We start from the raw sequence: 25487 nt of genomic DNA, 5'->3' as shown, positions 1-25487 counted from the left end.
CATACCTTTACCCATAGGTATGTACTGCCTCGATACATACCTATGGGTTGGGACAACTAATGGTACGACACATATCAGTTCAGGTGACATCCCTACAGCAGTGAAAGTTGAAAGCTGTAAAAAGTCTTACATGTGATTTGCAGAACGAACTAATAAGCTAAGGGGTGTTCTATTTAGGCCAGTTTCTGCTCCGTCTGCAGGCTGCTTTGTAACCCACCTCCACCCCAGCATCATGTGTCAGTGTCATCTTTGTTCTCATTGATGCGATTTATGTTTTGTACTGAAGGGGTGATCCCAGAGCCATACATTTAAATTGGTCCTAATTGAGCTGTTTTAATTCATATAGTAAAATCTTTACAAAAACTAAACAAAACCTAAGCATAGTACATGAAAATCACAGAATCCAATCACAGAACTCTATTGAACCCATAGGAATAACAGTAGTAACACTCACCCATGGTTAGTTTGTTGTCTCATTCACACTTGGTTTATCAAAGTTATTGCAACAGTTGGCTTCCATGGAGTAAGCTTCATCCAACAAGTAGCACCGCAGAACTTGGAGCTAATAAAATATAGAGCCTGAATGTAATGTCTCCCCATTCAGCATCTGTCAAAGAAAACTGCTGATGATATTATGACTGCATCTTGTCACCCACAGACCAAAGTAGCTCTTTGTCTGCAACAGCTTTAAACCAGGAAGTAATGTGGTTTTAAACTTTAAGGGTACATAGGCTTTGTGATTTAACAGTGCAATGAAGTGTGCATCTAAGGATGTGTTAATGGATATTCGGGGACACACAGTTGGTATGCAGCCCTCTTTTGTGGCGCTCGGTGATAGATCTCAGCTGTCTGTGCAGTGAGCTGCTGTGATGTGTTGGGAATTAGCAGAGATGTCGATGGGACAGATACTCAGCATGCTGCTGGGTGATCAAGGGTATTGATACTGTGTTACCCAGAAACATTCAATTTAGATTAAGCTGCTCCAAGGTGCTTTATAGTTACATGGAAGTGAGTTTTCTTATTAAGATTATTTGCTTAAGGCAGAGTGCCTATGTTTTTTCTATTCGGTCTTACTTAGTGAAGCAGAATAAAGAGGATGCCAGTATTTACAGCAGTGAGTGGCTGCACAGAAAAGAGAGGTTGTACAATTTCACACCTTCAGCAGAAACTAATATTACAGTGTAGAGGTTTGCTTAGACCCACTGAACACAGGTTGCACAGCATAACAGCTCTACAGACACTATTAAAATCTAGAGAGTCCATAAAAATACAAAAAACTGTGGATTAAATATAGACGGAGACACTTTAAAAAAGCTACTTTAATACCACCTTAAGCTTTGGAGGAATGAAACACCAATTATCATCTTATCACCATGAATAAACTGACTGAAATGATGTTTCTGACATTTTTCAGATATCTAGCCTGATCTAATGTTTCACTTGTATGTCTCAATCGTATCATAATGATACCATTAAGCGGATATTTGCACCATTGCAATTGTAGAAAGGTTAAATTTGCAATAAGCATCCCACTCAGGCAGGATTTCCTCCTCAGCCTTAAGTAGACGAGGATCTCTTAATAAACAGTGTCACCTGGGAACTGTACTTATTGTCATTAATGATAACTAAATGTGAAACCACTCCTGTAGTTTTGATCAGGGTTTACAGATGAATTAATTGTGAAGCTGTTTCCGTCTCAGTGTATAGTTGTATGTTTATATGCTATCTCCATGCAGCACAGTAAGATGTCTACAGATTTAAAGTAATACCTTTGCGTCTGACACCTATCCATATACTCCATCTGTGTGTGCACACACACGTACCCACTGAAGACATCTTCACGTGGATCAACGTTGCCTGGTTACCGGCCAGTTGGCAAGGGAACGGTGACAGCCCATGCTAATTTGTGATGGCCTGAGATGACTCTGTTCGTGCCTACGTGTCTGTGCGCGCGTGTGTGTGTATGTGTAAGATCAATGAAGGTTTCTGATCTGTCAAGTGAGACAGGTGACCCAGCAAGGCTTTGATTTGCCCAGACACAACAGCAGACTCTCTAAAATCAATTTATGTTATAGCAACAAAATGAGCAACTTACCTGACTTAACTCAAAAAATATATTTTGATACCGAAGTGGTCCTAAAAGAAGTAGCAGTGCATAATTCTGATCTTTTTTTAAAAGATTTTTTAATTAAAAGAATAAAATGAAGCAGTGTATTTTCACATATTCTTATTTGCATACTTTTTGATACAGAAATATGTACTGTGTCAGAATTGGCTGTTTCATGGTGAAGTAGACAGAGTAAAAGAAGGCGAGCGGAGAGAGTATATTAGACTACGCGCAAGAAAAAGCAATTACCTGTGGACGGCTACGTGCACTTCCCATCACATAGAACAAGAAAGCAGTGGAGAGAGGAGAAATGAAGACAAAAGGGAGCGGAAGCTGTATCAGGGAAAAAAAGGAAAGGAAAAAGGAAAGAGTGGAGATACTGTGGCCGAAAGAGTCTGCAAGTCAGCTGTCTCTGTGAGAGCTGATAAGCCTAATCTGAGTGAATACAGTTTTGGAAGTAATGCCATGCATTTGAAATTTGAAATTTTTATTTATTTATTTTTTTTGGGGGGGGGGGGGGGGGGCTGATAATGAGACTTTGAGTTTGAATTACTAGGAGCAAGGGATGACATGTCCAGGTGCAACCAGCTGCTCCGCCGAGTGAACTTTAGCTTCGGTTCAGAAAGTTTTTCTATTTGGACTCTTTCTCGTCTTCTAAAAACAAGAGAGTTGGTTCAATTTAATGCTCAAACTTAAACATCAAGTGACTTCACTTTTACCATACACAGCTCTGCATTGTTCTTGTATTATTTGTCTGAGTATTTCTTTTAGAAAATGACCAAAATTGCTAAAAAAAAAATCTGTCTGATCTATTGATGTATACACACACTCTCTGAGCACTTATGAAACACCTGTGTAACCCTGTTCTATTCAATATGAGTGTTACGACCCTAGCTGAGACTACTGTGATTTATACCTGTGTGGGTGTCTCCTGCCTTAAGTGCCACCCTTCTGTGCAGCTGCCTCCAATCAGCAATTAGGCCAGGAGTGCTTAAGGCCAGAGCTTCAGTGCCAGAGAGCCTTTTTGTTTTTTTTTTCCAGCTTGTGAGCGATGTGTGTGTCTGGACTTCTTACCCCTGCTCTGTGAAGAAAGGCTGTTTTTGACCATTTAACCTTTTTGATTCTTTTGTTTTTTGTGCAGCTTCTAGACATTGTTGTGTTTTTACTTCTTTTGATAGTGTTAGCTCCTTGTCCTTCTTTTCTAGTTTAATTGTTAAAAACAACTTTTATTTTATTGATATTTTTGCCTCCTGGTCTATTTGTCTTCAACCTGAACACTTTGAACAAGCAATGGCTTACGATAAGGTAACATCCAGTAGTAGAAGCCATACAAATATGTATGTAAATCCATGGAAAGTTATACATGAACAGGTACAGGTACATGAACACACAAGCCTGTAAATATACAGGTAACTGCACATATCCATACATACATATACATGTGCCGAAGGTAAAAGAGAAACAACTTTTCATTCAGTTTCTACTTGATCTGATACATACTGTGCATGTTCTATACATGGATTTAAATTGTACGTTATTCAAAAGTGCAGTGCAAAGCTTTTTCTTGATGGTGCCATAGTTTCAGTCCTTAGTTTGAAATACACTTTTATTTTGAATTAGTTGACAAAAGTTGAGAGTTCTGTCCTACAGAACTATCCCGTATAGCAAAACACTTTTGTAGATTAGCAGGTAATGGAGTAGATAAGCATTATCAATACATTATCATTATATAACACATTACTTTTGTTCTTTCCCCACTTCTCCTGGTTTTTCAGGTGAACGTCACAATGAGGGAGGACCTTAATGTTACACCATTCTGCCCACAGACAATCAAAAATCATACATTTGGCCAGTATGCCCTTCAGGGTCATACCCTTGTGCACCTCTGGCCCGCTCTGCAATTGTTAGGTTGTTGCATTTATGTTGTGACTATTTTTATGTGTCTGTAGTTTCACCAGAGAGCAGACATAAACAGAAATAACTGTTGTCATCACTAGTAAATGTTTTGTTTACCTCGTCAGCAAACATGATAGAGACGCTATATTAGCAATAGTTTGGAATATAATGTAGTATATATCACATATTTATGTTTAAGTGACTTTATTTATTTCTCACACTGTTTTTCTACACATCTTCTTCTGCGTCCTTAAGTGGTTTGTAAAATGCCAGCCTTAATAAAATTGACATTTGAATAATTATTGTTCTTAATATTATTATTCTGATTATTATATGTATTTCACATCCCCCGAGCTTCTTGCATGCACTTCTCAGTGATTACTCTTTTGTCTCTCTTGTTGCTCCTTTGTCTCTTACACTCCAAAGCAAAGTGGCTTCATCCTGCTCTCTGTCCTACAACAATCATCTTTTTGTGCTACAAGCTCGGGGAAATAACAAGTTCAAGTGTGCGTTCTGTGCAACACTTGCCCCTCAGTGTTTCACCCGAGTTTCCCAGGGGAAAACACCGCTCATATTCAAGCATAAGTAACGAGGTAAAGAAAGTGGAGTGGGTGAGAAATTGTTGGTCCTGCTATTTAATGAAAGTGGGTTGTAATAGAAAGCTGTGCTGGGACAAGAAAGGTCCTCCCTCAGCTTGTTGAACATGCTGATGTAGGCTCTGTCACATTGTTGCTTAATTGACTTGTTTGTGCCCAGCTGAAGGTTATTGCATCAAAAGAAGTAATTTTATCAGGCACCTGGAATCTGTAGTACTTTCTGTCCTGCAAGCTTCCATTTGTAGGCTACAATCTGGACATTCTTTTAAGTATTATAATTTTAAACTTCATCCTCATGTTATTTTATCACGACTTAGCAAGAGAAATGTTACCATTATCTCAAAAGATCAAAGTCTCAACTGGATAGCCAGCTTAACCCCCATCAATGGTCAGCATATTTCTAACTTTTAATCCTTTTAATCCTTTCCTGAGTTTCTTTGCTTTATTTCTAGCTTTTCCCTTGTTTTCTCTTCCTTTCTCTCTTCTCCCTTACTCATCTGTGGCCATGGCCTTTGAGTCTTAAGTTTTTATGGCTGCATTAACAGGCACTGCTTGGCATTTGGGGGGCTATTAGAAGTCTTGTTGAGTCATTAGTCATGCGTTTGAAGTGTGATGTGGGCAGAGCACTGGCTTGGCCAGCGGGGGCCGTGACATGCATGGTGAGCTGGTCTCTATGCGAGCCAGACGGCTGACCTTTTCCAGCAGAATCCTCCACGACAAGAGAGGTGAAGTCTGAGAAATTAATGGTGTGAAACTGTGGTTGCTCATCACATCCCTTCCTTTCACGACTCGCCCCGCTCTGCTGTCGTCTTGTCACTCAGCCTTCAAGTGACACCGGCGGATGATCCACCTGGGAGGAGCAGAGAGGTAATGGATCTTCCTTTCTGTGTTTATCCAGGTGGAGATCTCTCCCAGCTGAATGCTTTCAAAGTTCATTTTGAACACGGATGATAATGAAACTGAAAAGAGGATCTGTGTGACAGCAAGACTAAAGCGAGTCATCCAGCTTCAGTGTGAGACGAGTTGACTTGAGCTGATTGTTTTTCCTTCATTTCAGTAAAAAGTTCTTCCCTTTGAGGTTTAAAAAAATAACACATGCACAGCAGAGCATAATTAAAGTAACGATTAGATGCTGCTAAATTCTTCTGCTCTGAACGGTGTTGGTTTTGTCTGGGTAACTGAATTTGTTCTCTGTCAGAAAACAATGATACGACAAACGGGCTACTGACTGGTAGCCCGTCTGCATCAGTGCCTGCCTGAGCTGGAAGCTGTCAAACTGGCCCCAGGCTGTGGGAAAGATTAGAACTGCTGATGTCAGACTGACCGACGTGAATTTGGCACTTTTTACTTCGAAAGAGAGCTGACTGCTGTGCTGTCTTACATGTGTATATATGCTTTACAATGTGTGTGTTTGCAAGGCTTTGAACCTTTTGGTAAATGAATTTTCAAAATAATGAGAGTTATTATTGATGTTATTGATGTGCATTTGAGCATACTTGCACCAAGACAAAACTTCTGAAAATGGTGATCACGTTTGAAAAATACTTAATTGTTAAGTTGTTATCCAATTATTTCCTTGTAGTGTTAAATTTAAAACCAACAGATAAAATTAAGGATGCACGATTATGGCCAAAATGATTATCATGTTTAGTTTGTTCAGTATTGTTTGTGGTTATTTATCACAATTATTCTTCAATTGTGTTGGCAAAAATGTTTTCATTGCATTGTCATGTAAACACTCCTTTCACATTTTCATATCTGTACAAATCTTTGCATCCGGATAACATCAACACCACACTACTCTTACATTAAGCTACATACCTGTTAATTAAAACAGGGTGTTTATTCACCTTGCCTGTTGAAGTGTTTGTACATGCATGATGCGTATGACTAAAATGCACACCGTGTTCAGTGGGCTCCTATCTTTGGCCATTGGTTGGTGATTTCAGTAAGTTTTGTCAGCTGTACGGACTCACTTTTATGGACATCAGAGTTGATACTGGATGATTTAAGTAAGTGACCAATTCATAGGTTTTCTTGATATTCATGCATTCATTATACTTATACAGTTTGTGGTTTGTTTTCAGGTGGCTGAATAAGCTCATTGTAGACACAACTCTACAGCACTTTTTGCACATGATTAGTTCTCGGTTAGCAACACTTGGGCTAAATCAAGCGCTGTTGTTTGGAAATCAAAAGTATTTCCAAACAACAGAGGGTGATCCATTTGGAGGATAATCTCTTCATCTTCTCTTATGTAAGACATTTCAGTTTTGTTGTATATTTGTCTTTTAATGTAATTTTGCTCATCCACACTCGTCCGGAAAAACTCAAGCTGTGTGATGCAGGGAGCAGCTGTGACTGGCACATGCAGGGACAGGTTAAGGATCTGATTTAGGGAGTGCCTCATTAGCTTTTGCTTTGAGTTTAGCATGCATTTTCAGTGTCTCTCGGTCACGTTCATTTAATTGTGGGAAGCCAAAATCGTGAACATTAAAATTCAATGAACTGTGCAGCCAAAGATAAAGTATATTAACAAAGGTGTTGATAGTAGCTTGTCTATTAGAACATTGAAATGAAAAAACCCAAAGGGCAGAGAAAAAATCAGGGCATAATAAAGTAATCACCATAAATCATTAGGATTCTGCATACTACACATGTGTCATGGCAATTTTGTATATGTGGTTTTGTGTTGCTAAAGGGAAAATATGGAAAAATGCCTTTTCAAATGCATCACTTCGCATGGAAATGGCCAGAATTGGTGCAAAGACACACACATCACCAACATGAAGATTTTCATCCATGATTACTCATAGCCCCATAATCTTGACTGGGGTCTTTTGGGTGATGTCAGCTGTCGGTCTGAGTGTTTGACTTTTCACTTCTCCGTCGCTGCTCCGCCTCTACCATTAAGGGTTGCCTCCCGCTGACAAGCTGTCGGCTCCACTCAACCCGAACTAGTCTCCTAAATTAGGCTGGGTCCTGCTAGTGGGGCTTATGACAAGCTCTAAAACCACAGAGCGTCTCCCAGCTTACAGTGGCAATAACTCTGATAATGTACTCTTTCAGCTGGACTAGATAATGCAAAAAAAAAAAAAAAGCAAAGGAAATAAAAGAATGCGAGTGTGTGAGAAAGATGAAAGAGAAGGCAGAAGAAGGAAAAAAATCACACAGGGAAACCCCTCCTGTTGTCAAGGTCACATCCTGAAAAGCCTGATTAACATGAGAAGGTGAGTGTGTTTGAGTGGTTTCAGTTGTAGGGTCTGAGTAATGGCCAGTGAATGAGGTGCCGCTGGTTTTGCCTGTCCTCCCTGGTGCTTCAGTGTAATTAGCAAGGAGACTAACAAGCTTTAACGAGGCGGGCTTTTTATTAGAACTGCTAATTGCTCCATGCCAGGGGAATATTCAGGAAGCACAGGGAAGTGGAATTATAATACTTGTGTGTTGAGTGTGTGTGTGTGTGTTCAGCTCAGAAAGGCAATAACACTCAAAGACTGTATTTAGACAGGAATCTACATGTAAAATTGTTCACATGCTTATTTACATTCCTGTTTTCCCTTTTGAATTTACATGTGTATTCCATGTTTATAGGTGAGGCAAATTAAAGGAAAAATTAGCATCTTCAGTTACCTTTGCGTATTTGTGCTTGTGTTTGGGTGTGCTTAAGTTTGATATAACGCTCTAATCAAACTGAGATTTTCTCCCAATCACTTCACGTTTCAAATAGTTGCATTTCCTTCTCTTTGCCCTGACTGAACTTTGTTAACTCAAATTATAAGGTTCTTTTTAGCTGACTCTCATTCAGGAATTTCTTTTTCGTATAAACTTGTTTATCTGCATGCCAGGCCTCAGTAATCATTCTTATCAGATTCATAAGTTAATGAAGAATATTCATTGGTTACTATGATTGATTTGAATAGGACACAGCAAGGATCTCCTGGTTGTAAATCAGCTGGCCAGCTGTCACCTTTCTGTGTGGAGTTTACATGTTGTCACTGCGCCTCCCACAGTAGAAAGACATGCAAGTTAGTTTTATTAGTGATATGAAGTTAGTGTCAGTGTGAACTTGGATGTGAATGGTTGTCTGACTCTCTGTGCTGGCCCTGCAATAGACTGGCATCCTGTCCAAGATGTACCCTGCCTTTTACTCATGACAGCTGGGATAAGCTCCAGCTACATCAGGGCCACGAAATGGATGAGCTGTTAAGGAACTGGATGTTTTGAACAAGCTCTGATTTCCTGAGAAAAGTTGCTTGATTTTTTAATTTTTAATTGCTGATTCTGATTCCCTCTAGACTCCATGCACACATATTTTTTAATTAATTACAGTGCTGTCCTCATACTCAGTGATCAAACATGTCATGTAGTCTTACTGAGACAGATTTTGAATCTTTAACAGGGTGTCTCAGAGTTTCTAACACCAGCAGCTTGAAGTTCAGATGCTGTTTTTACAAAAGTCATTAGGAATGAGAATCTGCCAGCTCGTTAAATTGCCTTTTGTAATGTCAGCCACAGTCAATTAGCCTGTCTTGGCTGCTCTGCCTTCATGCTCCATCCTTCATGATGTATTACATATAAAAATACTGTAACACTTTATATAAAAACCTATGCAGTAGCACTGCTCTAAATCAGGGGCATTAACATATAAGTGAATGAATCTGAGTACAGGTATCTGGGAGAACCTCAACATCTCCAAGTGTTTTACAGAAAAGCAACTTGTTCTCTGAAAGAATTTAACAGGACACGGTAGAATAGCCTCATTGCTGTGAGTTGTAATGAGATGTTTGATTTACTGTAGAAAATACAAGACGCCAGTGGCTGGATAACCAAAAATCTTGTTTTGTCTGTGGGTCAGCAACTCGAGCAGGCAGAAGCTGCTTTTTTTTGTACTGCACAGTCCTTAAAATAGCAACAACTGAACACTGTCTGACTGTGTGGTATGATTGTAGGTAATTATATTGCTGAACAGGCTGCTTGCTGATGGATTATGCCACACCATGTATTTAACTGGAAGGAAGTAATAAATGATACACTGTATGTAGATGTAATATATATTTTTCCTTAATACCCCAAATAACATTATTTAGGTAAAAAATAATTGAGCTGAGCATACATCTGCAGAGCCAAAGTTGTATGTTGACTGTATTTACATGCATTCTGCTCTCTAATTCTTCTTAATATCAAATAATACTACCAAAAGTAAGTCTGCTGCGTCCTAAAGATAGTGTCTATTTTTAGCAATCCCTCCTTAAAACCACCTGCAGTGTGTGGTTGCATACACTCAAACACATGTAATTGCATTCTCAACCTGGATGTGCTGCCACAGCGCGGTGCTTTGCTACTTAGCCATAGTCGTACCTACACCACCAGGAGGATGTTATTCATGTTTGTTTATTTCCTCCCGTCCTTGTCCATGTGCAAACCTTTGCAGCTTTCAGGTAATCCAGGTACTTGACAATTCTTTACATGGGATAGAGTGACATTATCAATGGGAAAAATGACTCGTGCGTGTCATTCCATCCCAGTGAGACAGGTCACACATGTCACGCTTGTTACTGCACCAACCCGTATGACTGAATGAATTGTTTTCCAGTGTGAAATTAGCAAGCTCTGTGGTGATGCAGCTTCAATTTCCTGTCCTGTTAGTTTGTTTCACCACATTTCTGAAGTAGGCAGTGGGAAAAGAGTGACTGTCAGAATGACTCACAGCCTACATTTTGTGATTACATGCTATAGTATGAACTTCTTCCTGCAGAGCCTCCAGGGTACATCCTGTCTAAAATGTAGATGAGGTTATCAAAGATTTTGGCAGTCTGTTTTCCGCTGATGTTGCATAAATCATACATAAGTTTACTGTCAGCAGTGGAACAACAGATCTCATTTTCTTCGGAAACAATTAAAAAGGTTTTGTCAGACACAGAATAAAAAGTTTTCCCACTGTGTGCAATTATCCCATTTCAGCATTCAACACATCAGTTCTTAACGGCTTGACAGCTTATTAACTGTTTACTGATGTACAGTTGTGGTAAGACATACACTCATTATGGGCATGAATGTCATGGTAGTTTGGGGCTTTTAAGGCATCTTTGAACTAAAAATAAGTTTTAATGTATTTTGGGTTTAAATTGGATACATACAGACCCAAATATATGCATATATCCCCCACTAATATTTGGTTTAATCTCTACTATCAGTCTGCACCGAAATCAGTCAATTTTGGTAGCAATCAACAAGCTTCTCACATTGGCAGTCAAATAGCTCAGTCTTTGTCTCGTCGGACCATAAAACCTTTCTCCAAAAGGCATTTGGCTTGTCCATGTGGGCAGCTACAAATTTCACTCGAACTTGGAGGTGTGGGTTTTGGAGCAGGGGCTTCTTTTTGATCGGCACCCTCTCAGTCCATGGCGATTTCAAACTGTCTTCACTGTGGAGAACGACGGTGGTGTTCCAGGAGTTTCTAGTTCATGGCAGGCTTGTGCAATTGTTGGCTCCTTGGTTGTTCCTGAATATTCTAACCAATTTCCTCTCATCTGAGGGTAACACTTTGGGCCTTCTACAGACCTTGGCAAACCGGTGATACATCAGAATAACTTGAACTTACATACAATTGTTTGAAGTGGTGATGTTGAAATCTTAAATTGTTTAGAGATAGCTCCAAAGGATCTTCCCAATCTGTGCAGATCTAGTATTTTTCACTGAGTTCCTTGGATTCTCCAATAGTTGTGGATATTGGTTAATCCAGTGAGTGCTGCTGTCAAAGAAGAACTGCCAGTTGTAGTCAGACATGATCACTAGTAAGCCTTGACCTTGACAGGTTAAAAGGCACTGTGGAAGATTTAAGGAAGTCGATGTATGTATATATTTGAGCTTGTTTGTATGCATTTGACCCTGAGTGGATTCGAGAAAGTCCAGAATAGATTCAAACACGTGCACCCAGTTCTTGTTTTTAAAGTGATTTAAAGATGTTTTTCTAACAAGAAAAGCAATCTTTAAAAGCCCAAAATTACCATGACATTTATGCCCAGGATGAGTGTATGTAAACTTCTGACCACAACTGTTGGTGTAGCAGGCGTTGAGTGGCTCTGTGATGTAGTCGTTTAAACATTAGCCTTACATGTAAAAGATATCTGGTTTGAGATCAGCTTCATGAGGTCAAAAACTAGTGTACTCCTAGTGCCGGTCCCAGGCCCAGATAAATGGACGTGCTGCATCAGGTAGGGCATCCTATCTAACAGTCTGTGCCAAATCAAACGTGTGTGTCCATCTGCTGTGGAATTTCCTTGGGAAATTAGTGAGCAGCTGAAAATACCCATCACAGGTGTAGCAGGATTTGAGCGTGGCCACCAGCTGTGGTAGAGCAAGATGATTGTTTGGACGTCGTCATCTGTCCAATTTTCTTCTTCTTCTTAGCTTGTGCTTCTTGTTCCAGACACCATCTAATTAGTAGCTCACGACTCAGAGACAGCGATTCAAAACAGTGTGGGGTCAATGTCAATGGTCACTGAAAAACTAAAAGGTCAGACAGATCAAGGCTTTCGGTCTTATGTTTTAACACAGCAACACAAATTGTGATCAATATTTTGGAATCCAGGCCCAGAGTACAGCAGAGGATCTCGGTGTTTTCATTCTTTTCAGCCACTTAAAATAATGAGGGTTCGATTTATCATCCTCGAGTTGTTTTGAGTATATTTTACACAGCCTGCTTTGTTTCTCCAGGCTCTCAATGCAAACTTAAATCCTTAAAAAACAAGTCCCTGACCCTCACATGCTGCCTCCCCTCTGCTTCCTTAATATTCAGCTTTATGAAAATGAGGATGAAGACAAAAAGCCCTGCATTGTGTCCAAAATGCACCCCTCTGCCTCAGCATTAACACCCCTCACACTCCCCTCCCTCTGTTGTTTTCCTCCTCTTCCCCCTGACAGGCTGCTGAGAAGCCCTTAATATGAAGGCTCATTGGTTGTGAATGTTTTATGGTATTATGTCTGTACCAGGATTTGAGAGTATGTGTGTGTGTGTGCTTATTTTAATCTGAGAGATTTGCATCACACTCCCTTTGCTGCTTGCAAAACAGGCCTTATGAAGCAGAGAGAATAACATAATTATGAAAATGAAATGTGCTGGGATAGAAGCTAATTCAAATTCTAGATCTGGGAAATATTATTACACCACAAGCCAAAATGCATCCAACAAAACTCAAAGTTATTTCATAACTGCTAGACAGATGATAATAACGTCGGTGCATAATTTTAAAAACAGCATTAGTACATCTTTATGTGCAGCTCACACTCATTTCCTTTGCAAAGTGCAATTAAATGTTAATCATTTAATTCAGAACTTAATTAATTAAATTGATTAAATGATACACAAACAAACTAAACTTGCTTAAATGTGCCAGTTTTAGCTTGTGCCAAGAGTCTTGGTCAAAAATGTTTTTTGTGCGATATAATGTCCTTCTCTGTGTGGACCTGCATCAAAAGAAACGATCACTAATTGGAGTGAAGGAACTGGCTAAACCTTGCATGAAATTGCCATCAGTGGTCCATTGTTGAGTGTGTGTCCCTCTGCAGCTCCACCCCAGCAGTCTGCCCATTGACTTCAGAGGGTGCTCACTCAGCTATGAAGCCTGTGGTGTTGCAGGGTGGAGCGAGGAAGATGTTTGTGTGTGTGAGGAAAATAATGCATGGCTGTCTGCATCTGTGAGTGACATGGGAAGAGATAACAGGCATATTTATTGAACTATTTGTTTTTCTTCTGAGGGAGTTCTTGTATTTTGCTTTACAGTGAGAAAGTAAAGGGGAGAAGTGAAGGAGAGGTGCATGGATGTAGGGTAAAGAGGGTGTTGTGTGAAGGGGATAGATGGAGGAGGGTGATAGGAGGTTGATGGGGGGGGGGGGGGGTTTGTAAGTAGGGTGGGTGTGAGATAAAATTGGGGCGGTGTGTGTGGCGGGGGTCTTGGATTGGACTGTAATCCTTTAGTCCTGGTTTGAAATAACCCTGCACAGTCTGGGACAAACAATATGACAGGGTCTCTCTCTCTCAGACACACACACACACACACACACACACACACACACACACACACACACACACACACACACACACACACACTGAACATATTGCCTTGCTCACAGTGGTGAGACTGGCTTTGGCTGACGTTACTTCATCATGACAAAATGTCTTCAACGGGAGCTCACTGATCTGCAAAAGAAGGTTTGTTCTTACTTCTGTAGAGGAGAGTTTACATTTTACGCATTAAGTGAGATTTTTTTGGTGGTGCATAAATTAAAGAGAGCATGTTGCACTCAGCAGTGCAAGTTTGAGCATATTCAGGGGTGACTGTTTGTCTAATATTGAAAAATGCACAAATGGATGGGATGTTCATGCTTGAAATCCCTTCAGTGTGGCTAAATTAAAACAATTCTGCGAAGAAGAGTGGGCCAAAATTCTTCCACAGCAACGTGAAAGACACACTGCCAGTCATTGAAAATGCTTAATTGCAGTTCTTGCTGCCAAGAGTGGCACAAGTAGTTATTAGGTCTAGGGGGCAATTACTTTTCCACACAGCGCCTGCTAGGTCTGGATAGTTGTTTTTCCCTTAATTATTAAATAATTGCATTTTGTATCGACTCGGGTTGTTTTTGTCTAATATTAAAAATTTTTGATCGTCTGAAATATGTAAGTGTGACGAATACACAACAAAATAAGAAAACAGGCAAATGCTTATTCACAGCACTGTATGCTTGAGGTCATTAGACACGAAGAGCACTTGGCTCCCTTCTGGTGAGGTTACTCTTGTGGTCCTATTTTGTTTTTTCTCAGTGCTACATCTGGTAGCATTAAACTATGGTTTTTCTCAGATTGCAGTCACATTTCCCAAACATTGCTCACAGATATGTATGTGAGAGTAAGTAGTCACATCATCAAAAGTAATATTACTCATGTGATATTGAATATAATATTGAATAGTAGTAATGTCATTCCAAGTAAAATCAGTCAAATCTAAAATAAGGTTTCCATCTGATCCCCTCAGAACACATTTAATGAAGCTATGCAAAATTGTACTTTCCTACTATGAACATTTTTGCCTTTAAAAAAAATCAGACTTTAAATGCATTTTTCACACCTGAAAATTCATGTAGCTATCTCCTTTACATAAGAGGGCTCAAAAAGGCTGGAAAAATGAAGAAAATTCAAACGCACAACCTGATGTACTTTGAGGGTCTGTGCATCAGAAAATACTCATTTTGCATGGTTTCAATAAATCAGTTGTTGTATAAAAACAAAACAAAAACAGCTGATTCTCAGGGAATCAGATGTCAGCCATTATATAGTGAAGTGGGAAAACCTATGGCTTATTTAAAAATACAGACATCTGGACACTTTTCCATGCTACTTCCTTTTCTGCAAATGTACAGCTTTGTTGCAACTGTGCTGTTTTTCAACATTTGAGAACTCCATGCATTAATCGTGTGAGCCTCTCATCATGCTTTCTGTACTCTAAAGGTCTCCCATTACTATCTGCTGTCAGTCATTTCTTCTGTTTACTGTCAAGTGGAAAAAACATTTTCACAGGTCATCATTTTTTATATGACTTTATTACTTCCTCACGTTGTGATAGATTAAAATTGTCCCACTCGTCTTTACATTGTTCCTTAAGTTCAGTGAAGTTTTCAGCCATTTGTTTATGCACTGCTCTCCGCAGGTCTTGCCACAGCATTTTAATCGGGCTGAGATCTGGACTAAGTCCAGTTACATTTTCTTTTCCCGCCCCTCTGTTGTAGTTTGCTGGTGTGCTTCAGCTCATTGCAATTTCACATTTGATTTTGAATGCTTTGACATACAGAGGAATTCATGGTCATAGTGGCTACAAGCTGAAATCATCACCCATCCACCACTGTGCTGGACAGCTGGGTGAGGTTTTTTGTACTGCTATGCTGTGTTTCATTTTGGCAGAAAAATTCTGCTGTGCGTTAAAGTTTCATCTGTCCACAGGACATTGTGTCAGAGGTCTAGTGATTTGTCCAGGTGCCGTGTTGAGAGAGAAGAGACTACCAAACAAAACACAATTGTTTAGTCTTTTTTTTCTAATTCTTTTGTCATGATTTTTTTTTAACACGCTAAATGTCGTGATTTAGCATGCTAACTGAGGCCTGTAAAGTTGAGATGTAGCATTTGGATTTTTTGCATGTTCTCTGAACATCTGACTTAGAGGTCACTTTGCTGGGATTGTGGCATTGTGTTAACTTACGCTTGAATGCTCCAGACTAATAAACTCACACTTGCTGAATATCTGATCAAGTGTATTTGGTCATCAGCACTTGCTGCTTCTTAACCTCTTTATTCCTTTGCAAGTGAAGGTAAACTTTTTCAAAGGACTGCATAGAGTCCTTTCCCACGACTGCATGTGTTAAAAACATCTGTCGTTGTCTGATGAGTCAGTCCATAGCATACACTTTACTTACTATACTTTGTAGCACCGGCATGCTTGCTACACATGACTGCCTGCTGGAACGAGCTGTATTTAATTGTCTGCTGCCAGACGAACTACATATAAACAAGTTTCAGGCTAGATGCAAATTTCAGAGATAACACTGGCTTGAAAATGTACAAATGGACTTGCGTTAAATGAAAACTGCATCATCGCTGTTAGATAACATGTAAAAATAAAGACACACAATGTTAGAGAGAGCTAGAACTTCTTCTGTCTGTTGTCCCACCTGCTGCCAGACTGGCTGTGCTCAGCTTCTGCTAGCGCTGTCATATGGCAACCACACGTTTGCATACACACGCGCATGCATGCGTGCTGTAACTATATCTGGTTCAGGGGTGTCAAAGTCTGGCAGGCGGCTAATATTGTCTGAATGCCACATCTTTATGCATGGATGTGCACATTTGCAAATATACAGATGGAGAAAGACAGAGTTACATGTGCATACACACTCACATGCACAGAGGCAAGCAGAGAGGCAGCAACTGTCTTCTGTCTGAATCCACAATCAACCCAACATCCAAATAACACATTCAAGTCCTTTCTAGTGTAATTTGAGGCCAGACAGATATTGTCGCACATGGCTGTACCTTTTTTCTGTTTTTCTTGTTTTAGGGCATCGTGATTTTTCACATTTCACTCAGAATTATTCCAGAAACACTGCTCACTTCTCTGCAATCAGAAAGCCTCTGTAAGAGGTCCTTCCTCTGGCCCCCTAAATGTCTGTGTGCGTGCATGTATATATGCATAGGCTGAGTGGCAACTTCACTATAAATTGGCACTTAAGATTTGAAGCCACACGGCACAAAGGAAAGAAAGGAGTGGAGGAAAAAAGCAGAGCTCTTTTACCATTTAAGTGCTTTAGTAATCACTGCTCTGAAGGTCTTTTGACATATTTGGATTTGTCAGAAAATCTTGGGTATGTTATTTTTCAGATATGTCTGAATGCTTCCTCTCATGAGCAAAAAGCAGCCTGTGGCTAAATGCGGTGCAGGGTGTCATTTCAAAGTGAAATTCAAAGCTGTTATAAGTTACTGCATCTCCACAGTTGGGCCTTTTAGAGCAATTAGAGCTCTTTTACACAAGATCTTCAAACCATGACTAAACCGCTGCTGATGGTTTTTAGGGTATTGATATTTGGCTTTGCAGAAAACTGTGCACGAGGTGAAACTGACTACTCTAGACTTTTTAAAATGTGTATTTTCCTGTTTGATATACTGCAAGTGTTGTGTCCATAAAGACACCATGTTTCGCTTGTCTAGTATTTTTCTGTCTGTTCTATTTAAATAATACTTTTAAACAGGTGATCACATAATCAATCAAATAATGAATCAATAATAATCGTTTGCATTTTCATATGTTTTTGTTTGCAGTATGACCCCGAGAACTCAGGCTTCATCAGTACAGAGCGGTTCAGGGACCTGCTGGCAACCCATGGCTCTGAGCTCGACCCCCACAAACTGGAAGTCCTGTTGGCCCTTGCTGATGGCAATGCTGATGGAAAGATCTGTTATCAGGACTTTGTCAACCTGGTGAGATGATTTAACTTTCTGTAACTCTGTATTATCCATAAAGATGGTTATGTGAGAAAATCCCACTATATCAGCAGTTTCTGAAATACTCTGTCTAGCACCAATATGCATCGACATGTCTACTTGAGTTACTGCCATGTGATTGACGGATTGGATATTTGCTTTGTGATCAGCTGAACGACTATACTTAAGTGTCTGGTGAGTGTCAAAGACTCAATACTTATGACTTCATGTGGACGTCACACCTTTTCACTTAATTGTGATGACATTAAAGCTTCCACAAACCCGAAGGCTAAAGAATGCAAGCAGTAGAGTACAACTCTAAACACTAGAGACATTAAAAAGACTGATTAAAAATTGTTCATAGTACTCTGTATGAGGCCAAAACTGTTTGAAGTATGGCCAAGACTCGTTAATTGTCTCCTAATGTGCAGAAACTGAGATTTATTTGTGACTTGTGGAACATTTTTTTTTTGTCACATCTGGAACTTTTTCAGCTTTACATCCACCATATTCCAAAATCACCTCAGCTACACAAGATTGCTCCTAATAGGAAATAACTCCCTGTCTGGTGAGAATTACCCCTCCTAAGGCTCACCTTGCTCCACTTACAGTTTCACCTTCAAACCACAGCCCTCCGCTGATTGTCCAAGGTCTCACTCAAGTCTCTTCAGCCTTGCTAGCTTCTTCATAACCTTTTCTTTTCTTTTTTCTTGCTGCTATACATCGTGGGAGACTCAACTGCTGACCCAGGACACTGTGAAGTGGTCTTAGGAGTAGTTATGTGGTACACAATAACTACTGGGTGGCTAAGGGATGCGGTGGGGGTGTACATCTCTGTACAGACTGTAGGGAATTCATTGTTGTCTCTGACTGTAAGAGAGTCCATCTCTCCCTGTCTCTCTAGTTCTTCGGAGCTGTTTATTGTGCCATACAGTGGGTGAGGAATGAGGCCTGTAGGAAGCTTGGAAAAATGTCAAAAGGACATTTTCTATTTGGTGCATTCATGTCACGTGAGAGCCTGTGGGTCATGGTGTGCAACTGGAAGTGGGAAGAAAGGAATGGAGGTCTGCGTGCGTGTGGATCTTTGTGTACAATATAGTGAAGTATAGTTTATACATTCACAGAGGCAGCACCAACAGCAGCTAAACACATAAGAGAGAAAGGAGTGACTCATGGTTATGGTAATAAGGTGTGCATGTTTGAGTAAAAAAATTTCAGATTTGTAAAGCATTTATCATCATCTTCCAGTTACTCAAATGTGAAGATTTCCTGCTTTGCACTGGTGGATTACAAAGGTTGACCATCTTTAGACATTTCCTGAGCTTTGTAAAAAACATAGTAAGTTTTTTTAAGAAGAGGTTTGTAAAGAAAACTTTACCTTTTACTGTTTTCACTTGCTAAAATGTTAGAATGTGTTACCTTGCTCTCTTTTGAATGAACAATTTGAAGATGTCAACACTTTGTGTGTTGACGATCAAACCAGTATGCAGCAGTTGAATTTCGATTACCTTAACACTAACATTGAACTGTTTCGATTGGTCAACAGTAAAAATGTTGTTGGTGGGATCCTTCACATGTGAACCCACAGCTCTGTGAAAAGGCTTGTGAAACATTATATGACTATCTGAAGAAATGCGTGGTATGTAAACACGCAGTCACGATGCTCAAAAGTACCAACTGCAAACTGGGAGCTTGAGGCAGAGAAGGAAGGACTGCAGCAAAGAAAGAGCAGAGTAGAGGAGTAGGGAGGAATAGTAGAAAAGGAGGCAAAGGAAAGGACAGACAGAGACAAACTGTGAGGGTTTTGTTTGTTGCGCCATCTCTCCCTTGCACCACAGCTCTTCCATCAGCGTGATTCTCAGTAATTGCCTGCTCACTGCTCCATCACAGTTAGCTTTCATATCACTGCTCGCTCGCTTTCTTCATCCTCTCTAACTCTTTACCTTTCCATCTGCCTTTCTTGCATTGAATAAACCAGCAGGTTCCAGCTCTTTATTTCTTTCTTTATTTTGTATGCTTATTACATTCTCCTTTACATTTTTCTCCTTGTATTTAACTCTCTCATACATCACTCTGATGTGTTGCATTTTTTTACAGCTTTCCTGGGCAGAAAATAGCTACGTAATGTGTTTATACTTTACAAAATATCTACACTTTTAACCACTCTGTTTCTTGCCCGAGTGGAATAAATTCAGGTAATGCTTATAACCTATGATGCGTGCTCACATGTCCTGTTTTGTGTTATGTATACCTGAGAGAGCATGAGCTTTATGTTAGTTTTTTTCTTCTTTTATGTGGACGTTTGTTTATGCTGGTGTAAGATCTCCCAACATCTTTTCTTTTTTTTTTGATTCGACACAATCGTCGACATTCAGGCAGGAAAACACGTGGAGACAGTGAAACGCAATCCAAGACACATTGTGGAAATGCCAAAACACACAGTGGCATATGAGAAAGGATTTTCTGTTATGACAGTGGAAGTTGTTTTAATTGTTTCACTTGGCTTGGAAAGTAGTCCACCAGGAATGTGGACGGATGATGTTGTTTTGTGTGTTGCGGTAAAAGTTAAGCCTGGTTGAACTTTTTTTTTGTGTGACCACCTTGTGTGCGTGTGTGTCTTTGTCTGTGCTTTTTTAAAAGCCGCTCTGTTGATGCCAACATTGTGCGCTCTGCCAAAAAACTGAGGGTAATCCAACAAAACAGATGAAACTGAGGGCTGACCTGGTGGGGCTAACGGAGGCATTAAGGCATAAACTGCACACTACTATAGTCTCTTTTCAGCCTTCATCATATTTCTTTGTCCTTCTCTGTCCCCTTCTTGTTGTACTTGTTTCTTCCTCTGCCTCTTCTTCCGTCTCTTTTCTCTGATTGTATTTTCCACTGATCAAACAGAGAAATTGTCTCTTCCTAGCCGAACGCTCATCAGTGCCTCTCACCTCTTCTCTGCCCCTCTCCCTTCTCCTCTTGGCAGCGAGAAAACAGACAGAACATTATTCTTTCTTTTGTGCCTCGCAAAGACGAGAGGAATCACAGTTGCTTCACACGAAGAATTGTCTGTCTTTATGGGGCATGGCTGCCTGGGGGGGATGTCTGTGAGAGCGCTTGCTTCGGTGTGCGGTCTCGAAGTGGCCATGGTAACCTGTAATCATTTTCCCACAGTTCTCTGTGACTGATATAAAGGCTGAAATAATTGGCTTTTTTTGAAGTTTGTCTCCAAACAATGAGTCCTGAGACTCTAAAAGTCTCATTAAAAAGCGTCAGAAGAACTATCAGACAACTGTTCAGAGATTTTATTGTTTTTCTGATTTCGTGTATTTCTTCTTATCTTTATTTCTCGTGCCGTTTCTGTTAAACTGAGCTTAGCTGTGATAAGTGTCTTTGCTTTCAAGATGTAAACAAGAAGATAAGCCTGCTGGCTTTAAACTAAAATGTTCCTTCTGATAAGCCAGTGCTCGTACTTGAATAAACATCAATTGAAGCTTTCTTACACATCGCAATTTTGAAGCCAATTTAAAGTTGTAGCTTTTGAAGATCCAGTATTACCGTCCACATCTACCTCTATTGCCAACAGCTCCGCTGCCACATCACATTTATGTTTTTTTCCCCATTCTCTGCCCTTGCTGAAAACAATAACACTCATCCTTATTGCCTTAAAGTAGCATCTGCTAACTGACACATCTGGGCTTCCTGCAGTTCTAGAGACACAGACATAGCCGTAAAATTGAGTTATGGAGTGTCACATAAACAGAGCGGAGCTGGAAACAGATTGGGGGAGGAGGGAAAGACTGGGACCGATAGCCAGAGTGAGAGAAGGATGGAGATGTGGGACAAGAATCTTATGAAACACACAGCAAGTGCAATAAACGGCATAGAGACGGCTGTGATTTAGGCAGAGAGCTGGAAAGGATAAACTAGCATTTCTTTTGCCATCTATGCAAAACAAAGGGCCTTACTCAGTTACTCTTAAGATTTGTGCAAATATTTTTTCGTCTGGTTATTTGTGGAAAATGTAAAGATAATTAAGTGGCAGCTAAAACACATTCCTATTATTATTCTCACGTTTCTGATGTACTGTTACGCTCAAACAAAGGCTGCTGAAAATGGCGAAACATTTACAAATGCGATAAAGCCTGGAAACCCTAATTTCTTGTGAATTTTGCACCTTTTTTCCGTGAACGGGTTTGTGATGGACATGTTTGTTCAGCAAAAGATGTGTTAGCTTTTAATGCATGTACGTGTCTGTACTGTTTAATGTAGGGTGGCTGGCAGTGTTCATTATCAGTTCACTGCAGATTATTTTCTTAGTCAGTTAATCGTTTGACCTATTGGATATCATAAAAGTGTGAAAAATGCCTTTGTTCAGCCAACAGCACCAAATCATACACATTCCTGCTTCATTTTTTTTGTCCTTCGACTCTCAGCCTGGGTAGTTTTGAATGATTCACGGTTCAATATAATCCTTTTTTTTTTATCCTGGGCCTTGGAGCAGTCCCTCAGTTCATCGACTGCATGAAACAAGCCGTTTTATCTCCCTTGTCATTGCCTTTGAAGCAACTTTATTTCGATTGGCTGCCCCTTGTAAACAAAAGATTTGATCAGCCGGTGGGTTTCTGAGCTGTGTACTTGTGATGACCATATCGGCGGTATCTGCTCTCACAGATACAGCAGTTGAAAAAACTCTCTGATAGTGAGTTTTAATAATGATGGTTATAGTTAGACTGCGCATGTCCTCTTCAGTTTTCTTCCATTCTTAATATTTCTTCTTCCTCTTTTTATGTTTGTTTCGATAGATGAGCAACAAGCGCTCCAACAGTTTCCGGAGGGCCATTCTGCAGGGCAGCAGGCAGCTAAAAGGCTGCAGTCTCAGAGACGAGGCAGGCTTAGGACTGTCCCAGCGGTTGGTCCGCCACGTTGCCTATGAGACGCTACCCCGTGAGGTCGACCGCAAGTGGTACTTTGACAGCTATACCTACTGTCCCCCTCCCTGGTTCATCCTGGCTATCACCATCGCAGAGGTAAGTTGATGGAACATAAAATGTGATGAATCTTTTAGTAATAGTACATTTTAATATGAATTGACCATGATGCTTTTCAACGGTGCCCTCTCATGCACCTCTAGTATGATGTCAGTGTGCCTGTTATACAGTTGTGGTCAGACGTTTACTTACACTCATCATGGACATGATCGTTGTAGTAATTTTGAGCTATTGATTTCTCTGAGCTGTTCTTTTTCCAGGTGGAATGACTGTACGACATATTCTTTAGTATAATGTAATCTTTAATTGACTGCACAATTTTGAATTTAATTTGGATTTTCTCTAATTCACACAGGGTTAAAATTATAAATAAAGGTGCAAATAAATACAAACACAGCCACTAATATTTGGTTAAATGTCCCTCAGCAAGATGTCCCTGAACTAGCCATCAACAAGCTCCTGGCATGATTTTCGTTGGGTATTTGGACACTCTTCTATATTTAAATCTGTTTGGGTTTTGGGAAGATCATTCCAGAAGTTTAATGTTAGCCTGCTTTATCTATTCCTAAACCATTCAGTTTTTGTGTGTTTGCAATCATTGTTCTGTTGGGACACCCAAATGTGTCCAGGTTTCATCTTTCTTGCTGAGTGGTTTGCAACTTTTAGGGTCAAAAGAACACTTTTTGCCCCTTCTACCAAACAAAGGGAGAAAAATCACTGCACACGCAGGGGGGTAGTGGGTGGGAGGATGGACAATGGATGGGAGATGTAACCGGGAGAGGATAAATTTGTTTAAATTATTATTTCTTCACATATATATATTTTTTTACTGATGTCAGCTGAGAAAAAGAGACTCACCAAAACTTACAATGGAAGACTGAATAACATGTTACCTATTTGAGAAGTCTCTTTTTCTGCTGTGATATTGGGATGGTGGGGTCAGAATTTGGCATAAAGAACATAAAAGCATGGATCCATCCGGCTTTGTGTCAGTGGTGGTGGTGATATAATAGTTTGCCCATATAAGGCGTATATAAAACATTTAATAATAGGATAAACATACAGTGGTGTGAAAAAGTGTTTGCCGCCTTCCTGGTTTCCTGTTTTTTGTATGTTTTTTACACTTTAATGTTTCATATCCTCAAATTAAAAAATTAGAAAAAAAACAACAAAACACAAAATGCAAAACATTCAAAGCTTTGTGAGAAAGGGATGGCTCTGCCCCCCAAAATCCCCTAAAAAAACAATAGTATTTGATGTTGATGCCACCACTGATTTTTCCAGGTTAATTTGATTGAAACAATATTAAATCAGAAGCTTTTGCTCAACTCCTGTGAAATTACTGAAGTAATTTATTTGCATTGTTTCTATAATAATCTATGAATGGATTTGTGTATTTGTTATTCTTATCATAAATACTACAGCAAGTCACTTATTGTTTGTTCTCTGCTCTCCCAGGTAGCTGTGTTCATGTACTATGGGTGCCAGATGGACCGCTTGGTCCTGCAAGTGTCCAGTCCATCCTTCCTAAAAAGTCCCCTACCTTACCATCCTCAGCTACGAGCCCAGGCCTGGAGGTATCTCAGCTACATTTTCATGCACACTGGGTGAGTTCAAATCTAGTGCTTTTCATAACTTTGCCACCATTCAGATTTTCTGATCTTGGAAACAACTTGATGACATATTTTAGATGAAGTTATCTGCTACAGTGTGTTCATGTCAGCCTTTAGATCAAGGAGGTATGCTTGTAGCATTTTAGGTGGGATATGACATATTGATGAACACTAATTTGAAGTGCTGCATAACTGTGATGCCTGGGGGTCGTGTTACCTAAGGCATGTGATGTGCTGAAGTGAATCAGCACAAGTTACGCAACAGATTCATCAACAGAAATATACAGCAGTGATTTTTCGTTCAAACACACCGAGCAGGACAAAGAAGTAAGAGATGAGAAACGTAGTCGATGGATGTAGCCATTAATGTTGTCAATTCAGTGTCTGTGAAGTCACAAAACAAATGAACGCAGACTAATAATCATGTGGGATACTGAAAGAAACGGGTCCTCTAACAACTGTTTGTAGTTGGATTATTGTAACGTGTGTTATGTGTGCTCACATTTGAGTATAGAAAACAGTTGTATCTTTACAGGTACTCTTCACAAAAAAAGAGAAAACACCAAATATCAACTTGACAGATTTAATAAAACCACCTCTACATTTCTTCAGTCTCCTCCTCTCCTTCCCTCCTCCGCTCCTCTCCTCTCTGACTATATTATTATCTGTTCAGCTCAGGCCAGGTCATCCAGGTTTAATTACTCTTCTGGCTAAATGTAGTTTCAGGCGATAAAGAGAACTAATAAAATGGTAATTTAGTTAAGAGAACCTGGTTCAGTGTGAGGGCAGGGCTCGTGCACGGTGAGAAGATAAACTGGAAAGGATGGAGTTTAACACACCCCAATCACAGAGGAACTCACTGAAATGATTACGGTTCTCAAGGAAAGTGGCTGGGGGAAAAGGGACTGTTGGGATTTAAACAGTCTGACTGAGGAAACTATGTATAATCACTTGGAAAGAAAAGCGTCTGGACTTCTTTAAGTTGCTTGAAGACGTTTCACCTTTCATCCGAGAAGCTTCTTCAGTTCTAAGAGTCAAATGGTGGAGAGTCCCAGGTTTAAACCCAGTGGGAGTATCCCCCCAAAAGATGGACAAAAGGACCCCCTGATGATCCTCTGCCTAGTCACATGAGCCAAGGTGTGAAGACGGGTGTAGGTCACAATTAGCCAGGGTTTCAGGTGAGCTCATTGTGAAACCTAGCCCCACCCTATCATGTGATTTCCTGAGGTCAGATGGCCCAGGATGTGAGTGGCCGTTAAGGCGTCTGGGAAGGGA

General features: G+C 40.1%; 1 protein-coding gene across 3 annotated transcripts in view; it reads left to right on the top strand.

The window, feature by feature from the left end:
* The window catches only part of LOC146490380 (rhomboid-related protein 3-like), a 47854-nt gene extending 22373 nt beyond the window's left edge, over positions 1-25481 (top strand). For 2 of the 3 annotated variants that reach the window (XM_085153257.1, XM_085153256.1), the window contains 3 exons: positions 17462-17620; positions 22414-22638; positions 24058-25481. In XM_085153257.1, the coding sequence (XP_085009383.1) occupies positions 17462-17620; positions 22414-22638; positions 24058-24210 (537 nt within the window). In that variant the 3' untranslated portion in view covers positions 24211-25481. Of the gene's footprint in view, positions 1-13523; positions 13811-17461; positions 17621-22413; positions 22639-24057 lie in introns of those variants that run through there. The other variant, XM_085153258.1, reaches the window with a different exon arrangement.
* Positions 25482-25487: the final 6 nt, after the last annotated feature.

The sequence above is a fragment of the Neolamprologus multifasciatus genome, unplaced genomic scaffold (assembly GCF_963576455.1).
Source record: "Neolamprologus multifasciatus unplaced genomic scaffold, fNeoMul1.2 chr06_unloc_1, whole genome shotgun sequence".
Classification (NCBI taxonomy): Eukaryota; Metazoa; Chordata; class Actinopteri; order Cichliformes; family Cichlidae; genus Neolamprologus; species Neolamprologus multifasciatus.
Note: the sequence above shows the minus strand (reverse complement) of the source record. Positions and strands in the feature narration are given on the sequence as shown.